Raw genomic sequence first — 18327 nt, 5'->3', positions numbered from 1 at the left:
TACTTTATTAACAAAAGTACAAACTGAAATTCCTAATTTGTCCTTGTTTATGTTTAAATTTAATATATTTCCAACACAGAAGGATAAGTGGTTATATAACATGTTATATGTCTGTCTTCCAATTAATTATTTGGAAAAAAAAATATTTTAATTAATAATTTAAAAAAACTACTCTAATATTGCAATTTCCTTCTGAGATTAATAAATTTTCATTTCATTTTTCCTTTCATTATATCTTTTATATTTTTCTGAGAAATTTTGAGATTGTTCTTAATATGTTCTCTAAAAGGAAAATGTAAACCTTTCAATAATATACAGCACTATACTTTGATATTAAAACAAGGGGAAACATTTGTAGTTTTCATTATTTATATTAGTATTTCTTCTTTTACTGGTCGAAACCACGTGAGTTGTGTGTTGAGTGTCTAATGTGGCCCCTGAAGTAAAATGACCTTGACCTTGTTCTGATGGATCTAAGCAGTGTGACAGTTGCATGTCATGTTTCTGAATCCCTCCACTCCTGAAAGGTTCTCCAGTTTCACCACAACACACTTTAGGTTTTATATATTTTTGTTCTGTTATCTCTTAACATACACACTTTCCATTATCACCACCTGTACCGTTGGAAAAATATTTTATGGAAACCTCCTACCTGAGGTCCTTTAGGGCCGAGGAGGCAGCAGTGGTAGGAGAGGATGGACATTTGCCATGTAATAAAACAGCAAACAGACTAAAGCCACCACTCCAGTCCAAACGGGCCCAACAGATGCCAGACATCTGCTTCTGTAAACCTTCACCTCTTCTTCCCCTCACTCTTCATCCCTGTCCACTCCACGCCAGGCGAGAGGATCAGTTAGGCCGAGTTCAGACTGTTCATCCCTCAGACTTTGATAGACACAAGGCTGCTATCACCTGCTGAGCAGCACATCCAGCTGTGGACACTCACAGATGCTTCCTGGATGCTGCAGCCAGCAGCAATAATCCTCACTTATTCAGGCAAAGCCAGAAATCCTGCATTGTTTTGTTTTGTTTGCTTGTATTAGGAAGGTCGTGTTAATCATATCCTCAGCATGTCCCTGTTTAGCACATGGTCACATTAAAACACAGCATGTTGGCGGTGACGTGTGGTGCCCATGTGTTAAATGTTTGGATGTGTCTCAGCTTTTCTTATTGAACACCATTGTTCTGTGACTCTACACCGTACCCAACTTATTTACTTCTGTTGGAAGTCAGCAGGTGAGACGACTGCCACGAGCTGATAACAGTTCACAGCTCTGCTTTGTTGTCAGGGAAGAATATTTCTTTTGTGATGACCGCTGTAGTCGCTGCCAGTCATCAGTGTTCTAATCAATATGTCTTTCTCCTTTCAATCTTTTTCATTCTCCAAACCCCAAACAGAAATGCATGCGGTTCAACCCAGATGCAACTGTCTGGGTTGCCAAGCAGCGGATCCTGTGTACGCTTAATCAGACCCTGAAAGATGTGCTCAACTATGGGCTGTTCCAGCCGACGAGCAACGGCAGGGATGGCAAGTTCCTGGATGAGGAGCGCATCCTTCGAGAGTATCCTCAGCCAATAAGCAAGGGTGTCCCCTGTTTGGAGGTAAACTCAGAAACTTTGACTCGTATGAAAATGTTCATGAATGAAATCTCAATGACTGAACATGATTGCACAATAGTTGTTTCTAAATGAACTCAGTTGTTCCCAAACTGGGGGTCAGGCCCCCATGGGGGACCCAGTTATGATGGGGGGCACAGCAAGGCTAATAAAACTTAATGCTTTTGTACTGCTAGCAAAACATGGACAAATTTGTGAAAGTACCAATGAGCAAACAATAATGAATCAAGAACAGAGATTTCAGCTACCAAAAACAAAGAGGCATATCTTGCATATTTGCCCACACAGGATTCGATCCCTTTTGATAATGTTCATCCAGAGTTTAAAGAGAAAGGTTAATGTGTCCAATAAATAATTTCTTCTTCTCAACAGTTCCGCTACAAGAGTCGAGTCTACAGGCAACCCAATGTTGATGAGAAACAGATCGCCAAACTGCATACAAAGGTAAGGATTTGCCAGCAGTATACAATACTTATTTTCATTTGACCTGCATTAAACCAGGATAAACCCTGATGAGATAAAAAAAAGAAAAAAAATCGCTTTTTCAAGAGTGTCCTGGCAGCAGCAGAGTTAATGAGTAAATCACACTCATAAAACCTCATAGATCAAGAAGAGGATCTACAAACAGATTTATCTGCCTCAAAGTCATCCAGAATTCTCCTAATAGTGTACAGTGAGACCAAGTCATAAAGCTTCAAGTCTGTTTGTAGTTCGTTTCAGATGAAGGGAGTAGCATATATGTATGCCAGCCCTGTTCTAAGCCTTGGGACTCAGAATAATAAAACATCCGCGAATTAAGATAATAGGGCCCTGAGCTCCTCTGGTAGAGAAAGGTCGAGAGGTAGAAAGGAAGTAGACCTAGAACATGCCGGTTTCCGAAGCCTCATTTATGCTCATTTTACACATGTAAATAGGTACGTTCATTGCAAGCATTGTCAAACATCACTGCCCACATACACCCATGCGTTCTTTATGTTGCCATGTTGGGCAAAACCTCCACAAGAGGGCAGTGCAGAGTTCAACGTTTACTTCTGAGTTCCATCAGTTTCAATTGCAGACATGGTGACAGTGGAGATGTAAAAATGCACAAAAAGAGACATAAAAACAGGCAGCACAGTACAGAGTATATCAATACCAATATTGGTACCAATATTGGTATCGATATAGATCAGTACTAGTGTGATGACATCAATACTTTAATGTTAGGTTTGAAAACTTTCAGAATCTTAATAAATAAGGAGAATAAAGTGGGATTCGGTGGATTTGGTTCACCTTGGTGAAAAGAACCAAAACCAGCTTTTTGCTGAGATTATGCCTAATTTGGATTTTTAAAATGGCACCAGCAAAAACGTTGTTTTTGGACACCAGATTAAAAATTCTAAATGTTAGGCTTTAAAACTATCAAAAACTTCATAAATAATGAAGATATGCAGTTTTTGGTGGATTCAGCTAAAGTTGGTGACAAGGCACCAACATGCCCACGTTGAGCTTCTCTTGCCGAGATAATGCCAAATTTAGATTTTCAAAGGTGTAATAACTTTTTTTTATACCTTAATGTGTAAAAAATGCATTAATGGCACAGTTTAATATCTCTTCATAAACTTGTTAGTTTTGACAGCCCTATTAAAAAGTACCAGTAAATCAGTATCGGTATCGGTATCAGTATCAGTATCAGTATCAGTATCAGTATCAGTATCAGTATTGACGATACTAGCCCTTTATTTACTTGGTATCAGATCAATACCAAATCTTGCATTATCATACACTCCTAGTAGCCCTACTGGCTGTGTTCGGCCATTAAATACATAATGGCTTCTTCTTTGCCTTCTTTGTTCCTTTTGCTCGTCTCTCTTGAGCTAAATCGTGCAGCACTGCCTCCATGAGTACCAACTACTGCTTCATTTGGCAATGAATCTAAAACAAACAAAGATGCGTACACAATTAACACAGAGTAAGGATAGAAGGCTCCATCCACATGCATATTTAATATTGAGCAAAAATGAGCCCTTAGCTAGGCAAAGAGGGCCATTCATCACATTTGTATAAAAAACACTGATGGGTTAAAAATGTAAAATTAGTGATGAACCCCATGACACACACTATCCAGAGCAAACTGGCTGAGCTGAAGCATGCACATGCAAAACATCTCTGTAATCCACAACCTACATGATGGTGGCTGCAACCACCAAAAGACAGAATTTAACCCTCAAATATAAACACAGCTTCAGTTTCGACCTTTTTACCAGCTGATGAACATGTAGAGTAAAAGAAAGTAACTCATCAAGTAAAACATGAAGATATCTGGAACGCAGTGAAACCTGAGAATGACAGCCGGGGGCAGGTTCTCTGAGCCACTTTAAACCATCGTGGTTTTGGTTTCGTCTGCATTTGTCAAAAGATTTAAATCACAAAAATCTGACAATAAGTGCAGTAAGGCTTTTATATGACGATATTTGGATTATAAAAAATGTCATCTGCAATTAAACGAGACAGAAAATAATTAATCACGCTATAAAAAGCTCTTACTCTAATGAAAGTGTGATGCAGATAAAACAATCAACTTCAAAATCAGCTCGACGTGTTTGTTGCGTCCTGATTTTGGCCACTCAAACAAACAGCGTGCATCATTTCCTGTGTTTACATCAAATTATCATTATTTCATACTGAGCAGTTAATTTGACTCATCATGCGTTAGAGTTTTTCAAAGAAAATGTTTTGATTTCAATTCAAAATGAATTTTTATGTCAAAACTTCAAAAGGATGTACTTTTTGAGAGCTTTGAGATAAAGACATCCAGTAAAAGAGAATAATGTTGAATATGTACCTGCGTCTCTTTCTGGAGATATGGCCTGTTTCAGTCAGCTACATTGCTTGGTGCATTATACTTTGGCGCTTAGAGGGTTAACTAGATATTAAAAATAAAATTGGACCATTCTTCACTAAAATACGGAAGCAAAGAGAGGTTGTGTTCTTTAGCATGAAAGAGAACGTACCCATCATCCTCCTCTTTCCCACCACCTCCACAAGGTCCAAAGGGCACCCCAGTACAGAGCTGTCCTGTCCCAGTACAATTAATTCAGCAGTGGATGCAAGCTGGAGGAACATCCATCACTAATTCATCCATCACTGCAACTGAAACGAGGATCTGTCTGATAATTAAGTTTTACCATCAGTCATTCACAGACTTGTAGCCCCTCCCCAAGCTGTCATGAGTCAGTTTAGATCAATGAAACCAGGTGGTAACCATCTTAATCATCTCGTTATCTCAAGGAAACAAACTTCATTTTCTTGATCCCGTTATCATGAGGAAGTAGTCCAGAATCTTGAGATAAGGAGAGAAATGAACTCGTCATCTGGAGATGACGATTAGAAAAAGCCTAATAATCAAGCATGGGCGCTCTCAGCTTCCGTTCTGAAAGGATAAAACACAACGTTTGCTGTATAACAGGATCTTCTTTCTGAAAAGATCTCAACAAATCCAAGTTTTTCATATGGCAGATAGCAGAGATGGCTGAATCACTGTTTTTTCCTGGTCGACCGGGGAATTTTTGTTCTCCTACTGTGTTTAGATGAAACGCATCACTGCTAACAGGTAGAGAAACTAGCAAAGCAGTAGCATGAGGAGCTGGACAGCCTGACAAGAAATTCAAGAAAAAAGATGTCACACTTCCGCCCACCTCAGCCTATGTGCTGGCTCTGGGATGTGCACTGTGAGCCACCAACCTTAATGTAAAAGATAATGTACTTTACTGGATTATTTAGACTGCTTTCACTCCTGGAAACCTGAACATTGTAGCAGAAGAAAAATAGAAACCATACCTGTCAGTTTGAGCTCATTTTGATGTTTTTTTCCTATTCTTGATGATACATGAGTTATAGCAGAGGGGTCTCCTGTCTCGCCCCATCTCTGTCCTTCCTACACAAACTACAATATATTCAAACATTTAATTTGAGGTTTTTGGCCTTATTCATTGTTAGTGTCTAGCTGTAATCCTGTTGTGCAGCCACAAATGTATGTGGCAGCTCTGTTACCAGCACACTGGGAAACTGTTTGACAGCTGCTCTAATTCTGCATCCGAATGCAGGGAAGAGGCGACAGCACCGAGAAAGGGAAATGAAAGAAGGCAAGTAGAGGAACATGCTCTATAAATATGGATCAGGGGGATGGATTCAGACACTCAACCAAGTTTCTAAAAAGTTGTTAATTAGATAAAAGTAGTTCTTCTGTGGCAGTCTTTTCTAATTGGTTTTGGCTTGGGTGAACTTCTTAGTTCTAGTTTCAGCCTTTTCAGCAAAGAGATAGAAAGAAAGATGATGTCCTCCAGACCCCGGCTGATGAAGCCTGGAGACACATACTGACACACACAAACACACACCGGGGACATTTCAGCTACATTAAATATAACACAGGATGGAAACACAAGGCCACAGACGTGAACCCTCGACATTTCCAGATATTGAACTGGCAGTGAGTCATCATGGGGAAAGGTTTAAACAGCTTTGTCTCTGGTAAATATTGCCTGCACTCAGTCATTTCCAATTATTTTGGTTTCAGTAATGATTATAGTAATGATAAAGTGACATTTCTACACTGCTTTACACAGCAGTTATCCACCCAAACATCTACAGATGCATCTTTTATGAAGATGAAGCACTATTACTTCTGGGCTGGTTTCAGACAATTAGCAATAAATCTAATGACAAGTTACAGGATAAATTCCTTCTTATAATGTACTTTCTAATTAATAATATTAACAAAAATAAGAAATGCCTTGGCTGAAGACACAATCATGTGCAAACTTGTTGCTAGGAAACAGAAGATTGCATCACCGTCAATACGATGCTAAAATCAAAAAGTATCCTGCATCTTGTAACATGGGTTCTGTCATGATCTGCAAAGACACGTTACAAAGAATAAAAACTAAATATCTGATCATGCTAACCTGGATTATGCTAATCTCACTGATTCCTTCATTTATTCAGAAAGACTTTTGGGGTTGTCGCTTATAACTAATAAAATCTTCAATATACTAATAATATCGAGGCAAGGCCAGTGTATTTATATACACATTCCATGTACCAGACAAACCAAAGTGCTTTACATAAAACATTAAAAGCATTGCAGCGGGGTGCAGGAAGCAATAACAAGCGCATTTAAAACAAACTTTAAAAGAAATTAAAGAAAAATAGAAAGAAAAAAGCTCAAATAAAATGGATAAATCAAGATGTAAAGTTCCAGTGTGGGGAATTAACTGTTGTTTTGAGAAAAATCCAGCAAATAGAAAAGTTTTTAACCCTGATTTAAATTGCTGAGTTTCAGCAGACCTGCAGTTTTCTGGGAGACAAAAAGTCCTAAAACAAACTGATGAGCGATCAGCTGCATTACACCTTCCTGCTAAACAACTTGCTGTTTGGACTGAACAGATTTTATATGACTGTTGCAGCTATTTAACACATCCCCAGGCAGCAAATGAAGTTCTGGTACATAGTTCAGATGTTTGTCACTTTCCCGTTGAGCATTCTGAAGGGATAAGGAAATCACAATAACGTGAAAATGCTAGCTGTAGCTAGCGTTAGCATGCTTCCTCAGCTCCATAGCAGTTGTCTCCAGGTGATAAAGGTCCATGATGGATATTGCTGTGTAATACTTTGACATTCTGATGAACCACACGATGAATTTGTTGTCGGCTTTTTGTGAATAAAAAGTTCCAGGTGAAATTTTGAACAGCGCTACAAAATGGCGGACTTGTTAAGTAGTGGATTATTTTATTGAACAAATGGACAGTTTCAATAGAGCCAATGCAAAGTAACAATATTTTTTTGTCTACATTTATGATAAAGATCTGCTTCAATATGTAATAAACTCCCTTAAAAGTTAATTTTTTTAACATGCAGCTGACAAATACATTTAACAACCGATCAGGGATTAGAAATGAGCTAAGATGTGATTTTAAGGGCTGGTCCTTCAGCTTGAGTTAAAAATACTATAGTATAAAAATACTATAAATTAAAATTCAGATTCTGTGCAAACAAAAGACAATTTCACAGCATGCAGGAATAAAATATACCACCTAATTTAATCATGTGACTTTAGCGTCACATTTTTGATACAGAAAATTTAGTTTTAAAAGTTGATACTGATCCTCACTCGGATATTTTGGCTTATCATAATGAAAAAATGTAATAGTGTCAGTACTGACTGTATTCTATAGAGTTCATGTTGGAGCACACTGCTATAAGCTAAATTTAAAATTCATTGAAAATAAGTTTTAGTGATATTCTAATCAGATTTGCAGGTTCAAGATGGATTCAGAGATTTCAGAGATGGACCAGTGAAAATAAAAAGCCTGCAAGAAATCCCCCCACCCCCAGAAAACTTTACTTTGTTGATGTTATTGAAGTTCAGCAGGAAGCTGTATTTCAAATAGCTGTATTTCAGCTGGGTTGGGTCTTCCAACAGGATAATGACCCAAAACACAGAGCTACAAACACCCAAGAATGGCTAAGAGCAAAACACTGGACTATTCTAAACTGGCCTTTTATGAGTGCTGCTCTAAGTCCTGCTGAACATCTGGAGCTGAAACATGCCGTCTGGAGAAGGCACCCTTCAAACCTGAGACATTCGAAGTAGTTTGCTCACAAGGAGTGGGCCAGAATACCTGTCGACAGGTACTGGAGTGCAGTGATTGCCTCAAAAGGTTGTGCAACAAAATAGTAAATTAAAGACGCCATTATTTTTGTTCAGACCTGTTCCATTCGTTTGTTTTTAAAAATTATTCTGTTGAACAACAATTCATAAGCAGTGTCTGATTTTTCAATGGTTAATTGTTAGTAAATCTTTATTTATTATTACTTTTGTCAGTTTCAAGTTATTTCATTGACTTTTTTGGGGTTTTCTTTCATTACCAGAGGGTGCCAACAATTTTGTCCATGTCTGTTGGTAGATATGTAGACTGGTGCTACAGCAGCAGTTAGATTACCATAAATAAGGAACAGATACAACATATGAGAGAAGTGTAAACACAAATAAAAATAAACTCAGTGAACACCCAATATACAGGAGAAGCACAAAACACACAAATAAAATAAAATAGGATTCGTGTGTGACATGGATTCAGTGCAGAGATGAAGATGTCCTCTCACACACGGAGTTATTGTAAATCTAGTAAACAGAAGGAATGATTGTCTGAACCTCTCAGCGGAGCTGCCTCTCCGATGTCCCTCCACTATGTTGTGTAATGATGACTGGTCCATGATGGAGACCAGTTTGTTCAGAGAACTCCTGTCTCTGACCGTCTCCATTGTGTCCCGGTTGTGTCCAATGGTCTTACCAGCCTTATGGGTCAGTGTATTGATCCTGCTGGTATCCCTGGAGCTGACCAGTTCAAAGAAGTTTCATCCACTTCTGATCCACTGATTAGTCTCTAACTGTAAGCTGGCTGCCAAACTACCCCAAATATCTTCTGCACTGCTGATGAAGTGAGGAAAGAAGCTTCTGTGCATATTGTCTGTTGATGGATGAGGAATGAAAGTATCTTTAATTCAGCTCTCACATTATGTTCGTTCCCTTTTACTGCTAAATGTTCTTTTCTTTTCTGTCTTTTCTTTCATTGCTACCTATTGTCTCTGTGTTTTGCTCTCTCCTTCTTCTTTCATCATTCTCTCCCCTCCTTCAGGGAGCTGCTCTCTTATCTATTTTTATCGACTGGCCTGGAAAGAAAGCAGACAGAGCAGAGCAGAAAGGAGCAGCCATTCCTGTCCTGTGCACCTGCCTTTCACTTCTCCTCTATTCCACCCCATGTTCAGCCTTTTTTATCTACAAGACAATTTCACACTGTCTTCCTATTGGCTTATACTTTTTATGGTTATGTTTGACACCTTAAAAAGTTTTTATTTCAGCTTCTATTTCAGTCTTTGCAGGTCTAACGATGCATCACATTCTTTTCTTTCGTCTCTCTCTAATGGCTCTTTCACTTTTGTGGTGTGTGCAGGCCAATCTGAGGAAGTTCATTGAACTCATTCAGCATAATCAGGTGGACAAAGTAGCCAAGATGTTGGAGAGAGGCTTGGATCCCAACTACCATGACAGTGATACTGGTGGTAAGGCAGCGCACACATCAAACACTGTGTTCAGGTCAGCTGTTTTGTCTTACAGAGATTCTCTTTCTGACTTTACTCTATTCAATAATGAGAAGGTACAATATGATTTACTGGCTTATTGACGTCACAGAGATAAACTGTTATGTAAATATAAACGTGTGGTATCCACTGAAAGCCCAAAATCTCCGCTAAAAGCTCACTAAAACCATCTCTATGACCACCAAACAAGTCAAGACAACAGCAGGTAAACAAGGTCCACAATTAGACTTAAACACACGTTGTGAAGATCCACCTTTCCACCCGAAAGCCTGTCCATGGACTAACAACATCTTTACTGAAACCACACATCTCACAGATTCCAAAACTGTACGTTTCACCCCTCACCGACCCAAGATTCATGGAACCAGAAGCCAAAAAAGCCAAACATCTTCTCCGCATTTAGTAAACATCATCATGAATTCTGTTTTAACTTTGCTGCCTGGCCTCCAAACCCTCTTTCCATCAGGATAAAACCACATTTATCTCCCAGTGTCCTTTGAGAGCGGTTTCATGTCCAAAATCACTATTTTCTGCCCGGTTGCATGGATTTCATTGGACAAAGACAGTTGTCAGTCAGTGGGTCTGCTCCTCTGCAGTCAGCCGGACGATGAACCGGGGAGAAGTGGTGATGAGCGGCGGAGGAGGAGTTTGTTGTTTAAATGGAGGGAAAAGCATCTTACTGGTAGAAAGAGGGTTTACCAAAACAAAGGAGGCATGGATGTTTCAAAATGAAGCTGATAATAAAAATAATTTTGAATGCATTTGTTTCAGGCTGTTGTCTGCTAAGTGCAACTGTCCACTGGAGGTCTGAACAAATAAGGACAGTGGAGAATCAAGGAGTTGGATTGGGACAGAACTTTAGCTGCTTAGAACAGCTGACCAGAATCATAGTAGAAGCAAAAGTTCCTTCATGGATCATTTTAATGAACTTAATTAAAAGCCACACAACATTATTTATTATGTTGGAACATTTTCTGCAAACCCACTGATTGGTTTGTTCCACCCATGTGTTTAAAAGGTGCGATCTCACCGAACAAGCCGTCTGATCTGAGTGGGTCATGCCCCAGCTGATGGAGTGAAAACTCCGCCCACCCAGCTAGCCGCTGGGTACCCGGGCGGTAAATCCGGATCCATTCTGCATCACAAATATTCCCCTCCTTACAGTTGATGAATGGTGAGATGGATGGAACCATGGTGACAGACTCTGAAAACTCTAATTCCACAAATTTTGGGACTCTGTGTAAAATGTAAATACAAACTAAATGCAGTAATCTCCAAATCTCATCAAATCGTCTTTTGTTCCCAGTAGAATATAAACAACATCTCAGTTGAATAAACTCAGACATTTTGCATGTGATGGAAAATATAAGCTAATAGTGAATCTCATAACAGCAACACATCTGGAAAAAGTAGTTCCAGGGTGATGTTCAGCACGGTCTTAAAAGTAGTTCCAGGGTGATGTTCAACACGATGTAAAAAGTAGTTCCAGGGTGATGTTCAGCATGGTGGAAAAAGTAGTTCCAGGGTGATGTTCAGCACGGTATAAAAAGTAGTTCCAGGGTGATGTTCAACACGGTGTAAAAAGTAGTTCCAGGGTGATGTTCGGCACGGTATAAAAAGTAGTTCCAGGGTGATGTTTAGCACGGTGTAAAAAGTAGTTCCAGTGTGATGTTCAACACGGTATAAAAAGTAGTTCCAGGGTGATGTTCAACACGGTGTAAAAAGTAGTTCCAGGGTGATGTTCGGCACGGTATAAAAAGTAGTTCCAGGGTGATGTTTAGCACGGTGTAAAAAGTAGTTCCAGTGTGATGTTCAACACGGTGTAAAAAGTAGTTCCAGGGTGGTGTTCCACACGGTGTAAAAAGTAGTTCCAGGGTGATGTTCAGCATGGTGTAAAAAGTAGTTCCAGGGTGGTGTTCCACACGGTGTAAAAAGTAGTTCCAGGGTGATGTTCAGCATGGTGTAAAAAGTAGTTCCAGGGTGATGTTCAGCATGGTGTAAAAAGTAGTTCCAGGGTGATGTTTAGCACGGTGTAAAAAGTAGTTCCAGGGTGATGTTCCACACGGTGTAAAAAGTAGTTCCAGGGTGATGTTCAGCATGGTGTAAAAAGTAGTTCCAGGGTGATGTTCAGCATGGTGTAAAAAGTAGTTCCAGGGTGGTGTTCAGCATGGTGTAGCATCTCTTCTTCTAACATGTCTGGAAACATCTGGGAAGTGAGGAGACCAGTTGCTGAAGTTTTAGGAGAGGAATGTTGTCCCATTCTGGTCTGATGCAGGATTGATCTAAAGTCCTGGACCTTGGTTGCTGGATTTCTGCTTCCTGGATGCTCCAGATGTTGTGTGTTGGTGAAAGGTCTGGACTGCAGGCAGGCCAGTTCAGCAGCCGGACTCCTCTCCTGTGAAGCCATGCTTTCTGTTTTTATTTACATTTTACGCATCATCCCAACTTATTTGTGATTGGGTTTGTAATTGAATTTGTATTAATAGGTCAGCTTCCGTGGCTTAACAATAATTCAGCAGTAAATTATAAAACATTAAATAAATAGCCTCTTGTGGATGGATTTAAAAGCTACACAGCTTAAAACCAGCGGTATGTCTGTATAGATAGCATTCATCCATTTTCGTTATCCACTTCATTCTATTCAGGGTTGTCTGGAGGTGGGACCTGTTATCCAGCTGCTATCAGGGTGAGAGGCGTGGTACACTCTCTCCTGGGCCAGTTTATATTGGCTGAGTTAACCTAACATGCATGTTTGATGAGAACCCACCATACACGGGGATAACATGCAAACTTCACAGGTGAGACTGAACCCTCTGTGTTCCAGCCATAGCAATATTACAGCCAACATCAAGCACTATGTTATTGGCTCATAAATCGAGCATAATATGTAGCATGTTGTAAGGTAGCTAAAGGGGAGGTGGAGGTAAGTCACAGGACAAACATAAAAACTGAGGTCAAGACCACCCTGGAAAGCATGCTAATTATCCTCTTTGTTTACACAAGTTAAGGTTTAGTTTTAGGCAGCTCAGTTTCCTGGTTGAAGATCCACTTTTCCATTTGCCTTGCTAGTGAGGAATAAAAGAAAAAGATTCAGATCAGGCTTAAAATGCATGACTCGCCAATGTTAAGACACAGAAACATATTTTCATCATGCCTGCACCCACTGTTAAACTCCACAAACTACAGGATGCTGGGGATCATGAAAAAAAAATCTCCTACAGAGTCAGACTGGGTTGCCATAGCAACCTAACAACTAAGTGAAATAAAAAACTTGATCAATTAAAACATGCAAAATCTTAAAATAAGTATATCATATTATGCAATTATACAACCCATATATCTATTTTTAGAACTTGTGGACATGACTTGGCTGTTTAATATGACAATAGGACATTTTATTGATTTTCTCAAATTGTTTATCCACTTTATTTTATCTATCTACCATGCTATTTTATTTCTACAGCACTTTAAATACAAGATAACAACTGACCACAATGTAAGTGTTTCTCTTTATTACCTAGTGTTATACTTTAAGATTGAACCTGAATTCTGTGGTCTATAGAAGTACAAATCCTATTTAAATAGCAGGGAAATGTGGGACAAAAACGTCCCCCATGTGGAGCCATGTGGAAGACAGCAGTCAAGGATTTTATTTGTGCTGATAATTCCAGATGTGAACGTGGCAGTTGTGTACCAGGCATACCTGAGACTGAAGTGTGTGCTGCATCCTGAGTAAATATAGTTACCTCGTACACGGGGAGCTGCCAGTGTCCGGGGTAATGAGTTGTGTCCTAATGTCAGAGTGTTCTCAATGCAGTTCTCAAATGTCCCAGAAAGACAAAGTGAGCAGGTGTTTCATGCCACACTGGACGAGGATAGTAGGTCTAAGCACTCATAGATCCAACTCGATGGACACTCTGCAGCCTGGTGAGAATAACATGTTATCATCAACCATCCACTCAGTTGTTCACTTGACTTGCTCTGGAGCTTCTTTAGTTAACCAAGAACTGGCAGGATTAATCAAAAATGTTTTAAATTTCTGTTACATTACAGGTTACATGTGTATATTTATGGTAGTTTACAGGATATGTTCATGTTAATTATATATATATATATATATATATACATACAGAAAAAAATATGCATTAATGATACCAATAATAACAAAAATAATATCAACAAGTCTAATGATTTATATGGTAATTATGAAGATTATTATGATAAAAAAAAATTTCTTTACTTTTTCATAACCCTAAAATAGAAATTACTGATGGAGCTGAAGGGATGTTCTGTGTACAGAGGGCACTGTGGTGTTAAACACAGTTGAAGCCATGGGGAAAGTTGTAGGGGTTGTTTGAGATGTTTCTTTGGCTGGGTCAGCAAAGAAATAAAAAACAAGCTCCATAAAAGCCTGATGGCCCAAGCTGCTGTCCTCCTCTGAACACCTTCCACTGGAATCCTGCGTTATCAGTGTCTGCTGGGAATGAGAGTCAGCAATTAATCGCATCGACATCAAACTCGAGGTTCTGACTTAATTCTCCACAGAGAGGAAGAGTTGGAGTTAAGAACTGTCCCTCTGGAGCGCTTATCGCTGCAACACCGTCAGGTTTATCTGTATTGGAACAAAGACTTAGCTGCTCAGAAGAAATGAATAAATAATCCTTTAAAGAGGGCCTTTGTGTCCAAAACAGCTTCCTGACAGAACTGAGAGGGGATTAACTTCACATGTTGAAAATATGGAGACCTTTATCCTGTTTGACTGCTGCAGCCTGTATTTAAAAGCTCATCGCATTCATCCAGTAACCAGCGCTGGTTAAAGTGCTATTGACTTCAATCAAGGCTGACTATTATGTTTATTTATGAGTATTTAATGAATATGTCAAGAGCATCTCAGTGCTGCAGTTGCACTTAGAACAGGCAGCATCGAACGGCCAGACTGGCAGAACAAATGTGGCCCACGGAGGCAGATAAAGGTGAAGCTGGAGGAGGAGGAGGGGCTTTGAGAGCTGTTGTGGGGGGGATCCCATGTGATCAGCAAAAGTGAAATATGTCGTGTAACCACTAGTTAATCTATGCCCCATTATCTGTAATCTAGGTTGTATTTGGAGCCAAGCAGGCCAGTATTTTCTTTAACAGATTCTCGTACATTTTACGTAACGTGGAAAAAATGAACAAATACCCAGGTGGTAATGGGCTGACTACTCTTTTTCTAGGACCAGTTTCTATTTTAGACATTGTTCAATCAAGTCACATAGTTTTTTTTAAATTTGTCGAGTCAGTTGGTCAGTTAGGGCCCCGTTTGGTTTTAATTTGTGTAAGCCTCTCTGAGATTCAGCAATATATCCAGAGAGCTGAAGAATGCTAGAGGTGCAGAGTCCTGAGTCTGTGGTCCAGAGAGGCCAGCAGAGAATCCGTCTGATGAGGAGACTGAATGTCTGAATTTAATGTCTTTGTCTGGATCTGCATTCATTGTTTTATTGTTGATTATTTAATGTATTTATTTGTTGTGTCTTCCAACGACCTGACCATGTCTGACACATGGCACTTTGAATGTTGACTGGTGTCTGTGTTAAGCTGCAAATGAATTGCTCGTACGGGATAAATAAAGTTTTCTGAATGTGAAGAATCTTTCGCTTCCAGCTTCCAGAGTCCATGGCTTCTGCCTGTAGTCACGGCTAGATCTTCCCACTCCAAGAACGCAGGAGTAAACTTGGCAAACACAAAATAAAACTCTAGTTCAGCTGTCTTCACTAACAAACAGCTTCAGGTGACAGATTAACTCCATTTAAAAGTTTATTTTTTTCAAAGTAACTTTTTTGTTTGTTTTCTTTAAACTCATAACCAGCTTGCATCGGCAAGTCGTCTGCTTATTACTTTTTATTTCTGCTTCCTCTTTCCTTCTAAAAAAAACCACTCAAGACATTGTGTGTCCTGTTTTAGACATTTAAAAGAAAAACAGTGTTAATATGAACAGGCATTTTAGCTTATCAGAAAAAGTACTGTTACTGTCTATTTATTCATTTTCTTTTGATAAATGGACCTTACTGCATATGAATTGCCCTTTTAGATTAATAAAGTTTCTAAATCTGGATCAGTCAGTAGGATTAGAGTAATTAAGGCTCATGTTCTCCAGAATAGGTTTAGTTCAGCTTTATTTTAAGTCTTTTACAGACATATTCTGATTTGTAAAGTGCCCTGATTGTTGACTTCAGGATAAACAAGTGTAAACAAAACACTACCTACATCCTGGGAGAAGAGGTGGAGGTTGTGGAGGAATACAAGTACCTCGGAGACCAGCTGGACAACAGATTAGACTGGAAATGCAAAACAGAAACATCTAGAAGACGGGACAGAGATGACTACTTCTGGAGGAAGATGAGATCCTTCAATGTCTAAACCAACATGTTTCATATCTTCTATAAGGGTTCAGTCAGCTTTGCAGCATCAGAACCAGAGATTTAAAGAGACTAAACAAACTGATAAAGAAGAATGCTTGTAACCCTGGTTCTGGTCCGTGCTGGTTATAATTCCGGTTCTGGTCCTATGCTGGTTATAACTCTGGTTCCAGTACCGTGCTGGTTATAACTCTGGTTCCAGTACTGTGCTGGTTATGATTCTGGTTCCGGTCCTGTGCTGGTAATGATTCTGGTTCTGGTCCTGTGCTGGTTATGATTCTGGTTCTGGTCCTGCACTGGTTATAACTGGTTCTGGTCCTGTGCTGGTTATGATTCTGGTGGTTATAACATGTAGTGTTTCTGTACTGGTTTGTGTACTGGTTATAGCTGCTTGTGGTTCTGTATTTGTTATAACAGGTTGTGGTACTGTACTGGTTATTACTGGTTCTTGTTCTGTACTGGTTATAACTGGTTCTGGTCCTGCACTGGTTACAACTGATTTTGGTTCTGTAGTGGTTATAACTGGTTTTGGTTCTGTAGTGGTTATAACTGGTTTTGGTTCTGTACTGGTTATAACTGGTTTTGGTTCTGTACTGGTTATAACTGGTTTTGGTTCTGTAGTGGTTATAACTGGTTTTGGTTCTGTAGTGGTTATAACTGGTTTTGGTTCTGTACTGGTTATAACAGGTTGTGGTTCTGTACTGGTTATAACTGGTTTTGGTTCTGTACTGGTTATAACAGGTTGTGGTTCTGTACTGGTTATAACTCAGGAAAAGACGCTACACAAGCTGCTGAACATTATGCACAATTCTTCTCATCCTCTACACACAGTGATGAAACACAGTGTGTTCAGTGTGAGGCTTCGCCAAGTCCAGCGTAAGACAGAAAGATGCCGAACTTCATTCCTGCCAGCAGGCATCACCCTGCAGAACAAGTCATTATCTTATTCTACTTTATTTCTTTCCATTCATTTAATTTCATAACTGAAGGTTCTGCTTCATGAAGCCAAACTGGGATCTGGTTCCTGGCTGGTAATTTTCTACTCTGTAATGTCAGGGTTGAGGCCTAGATGAAGACCCAAATGCAAGCCTCACAAGGCAGGAGACAGACTATTGAAGAAGTTTTTAATAATGAAGCATTGGAGAACACAGGAAACACAGCAGGTGCATGACATGCAGACTAACTGACGTGAAGACTACAATAAACTGGTAGAGAATAAATTAAACCGAGGGGTATATACACACAGGAGAACTAACATGAAACAGGTGAAATGAGTTAGCTAAATCAAACCAGGTGGACTAATGACGGGAAGCAGAAAGTAAAACAGAACACAGGGGAAAACCTACAAAATAAGAGAAGGAAAACAGAACTAAACATGACAATACCATAAAACCAAAACTAAAAAAGATCACAAAATGTAAATTATCATTGTTTGTGGTTGGCTTCTATCATACCCATGCCAACTGGTGATGGCTTTGAATCCTCATGTGGTTGCAAACTCAGAAAAATGGTTTATTTTTAATATGCACTGGGAAATGTGTGGCAAACTGAACTAGCATTTGAAAGTAAGAGAAACCATCAGCAGACAACACACATTTAGAGAAAACAAGGTAATAAGTTTCATTACTTTTATTTTTTAAGATCAATTAATCAATTAATTTGGTTTGCAAACTAAGGGCAAAGCTTGAATTTTATTACCACAACAAATCATGGGCTAAGGAGCTCCCTGAGTTTGTTGGGTTCACTCAGGGTTTTGAGTCTTAAGAAGCAAAATCCAGTTGGTAATGCAGGAGGCTGGTAGATGAAGGCAGGTGGAAAGTGGGAAGGCCAGGTGAGTAGCTGGTGAACAGGTCGCAGGTTCCAAGGCGAAACTCCAGGAAGGAAGCAGCAGCTCTTCAGTCTTCTGGCAGTGCATCAGATACAGCCATCTGGCAGGGAACTGCTGCAGCCTCCAGCCAGATAAACCAGACTCCTGACTGCCAGATGCAGGACAGGTGTGGTGGGGGCGGCTGGGACAGCTGAAGCACAGCCCAGCTTCCAAATCCAACAAGAAGGCCCGCCCAGGACTCAACCTGCAACTGGGAGCAAACAAAATTAAGGTTCCCAGCCCAGCCAGCTGCCCCAACAAACAGCTTAAACCTGTAGCCAACTTGTCCTTGACTTCTTACGTTACTGA

General features: G+C 39.7%; 1 protein-coding gene across 4 annotated transcripts in view; it reads left to right on the top strand.

The window, feature by feature from the left end:
* Window positions 1-18327, top strand: part of LOC121629061 (SH3 and multiple ankyrin repeat domains protein 2-like) — a 302762-nt gene that overhangs the window by 100445 nt on the left and 183990 nt on the right. For all 4 annotated transcript variants that reach the window (XM_041968766.1, XM_041968841.1, XM_041968688.1 and 1 more), the window contains exons 4-6: window positions 1399-1602; window positions 1990-2061; window positions 9609-9717. In XM_041968766.1, coding sequence (XP_041824700.1) covers window positions 1399-1602; window positions 1990-2061; window positions 9609-9717 — 385 coding nt within the window. The remainder of the gene's footprint in view (window positions 1-1398; window positions 1603-1989; window positions 2062-9608; window positions 9718-18327) is intronic.

This window comes from Melanotaenia boesemani, chromosome 1, assembly GCF_017639745.1.
Source record: "Melanotaenia boesemani isolate fMelBoe1 chromosome 1, fMelBoe1.pri, whole genome shotgun sequence".
NCBI classification, from domain to species: Eukaryota; Metazoa; Chordata; class Actinopteri; order Atheriniformes; family Melanotaeniidae; genus Melanotaenia; species Melanotaenia boesemani.
The sequence above is the reverse complement of the archived record's forward strand: the minus strand, read 5'-3'. Positions and strand labels throughout refer to the sequence as shown.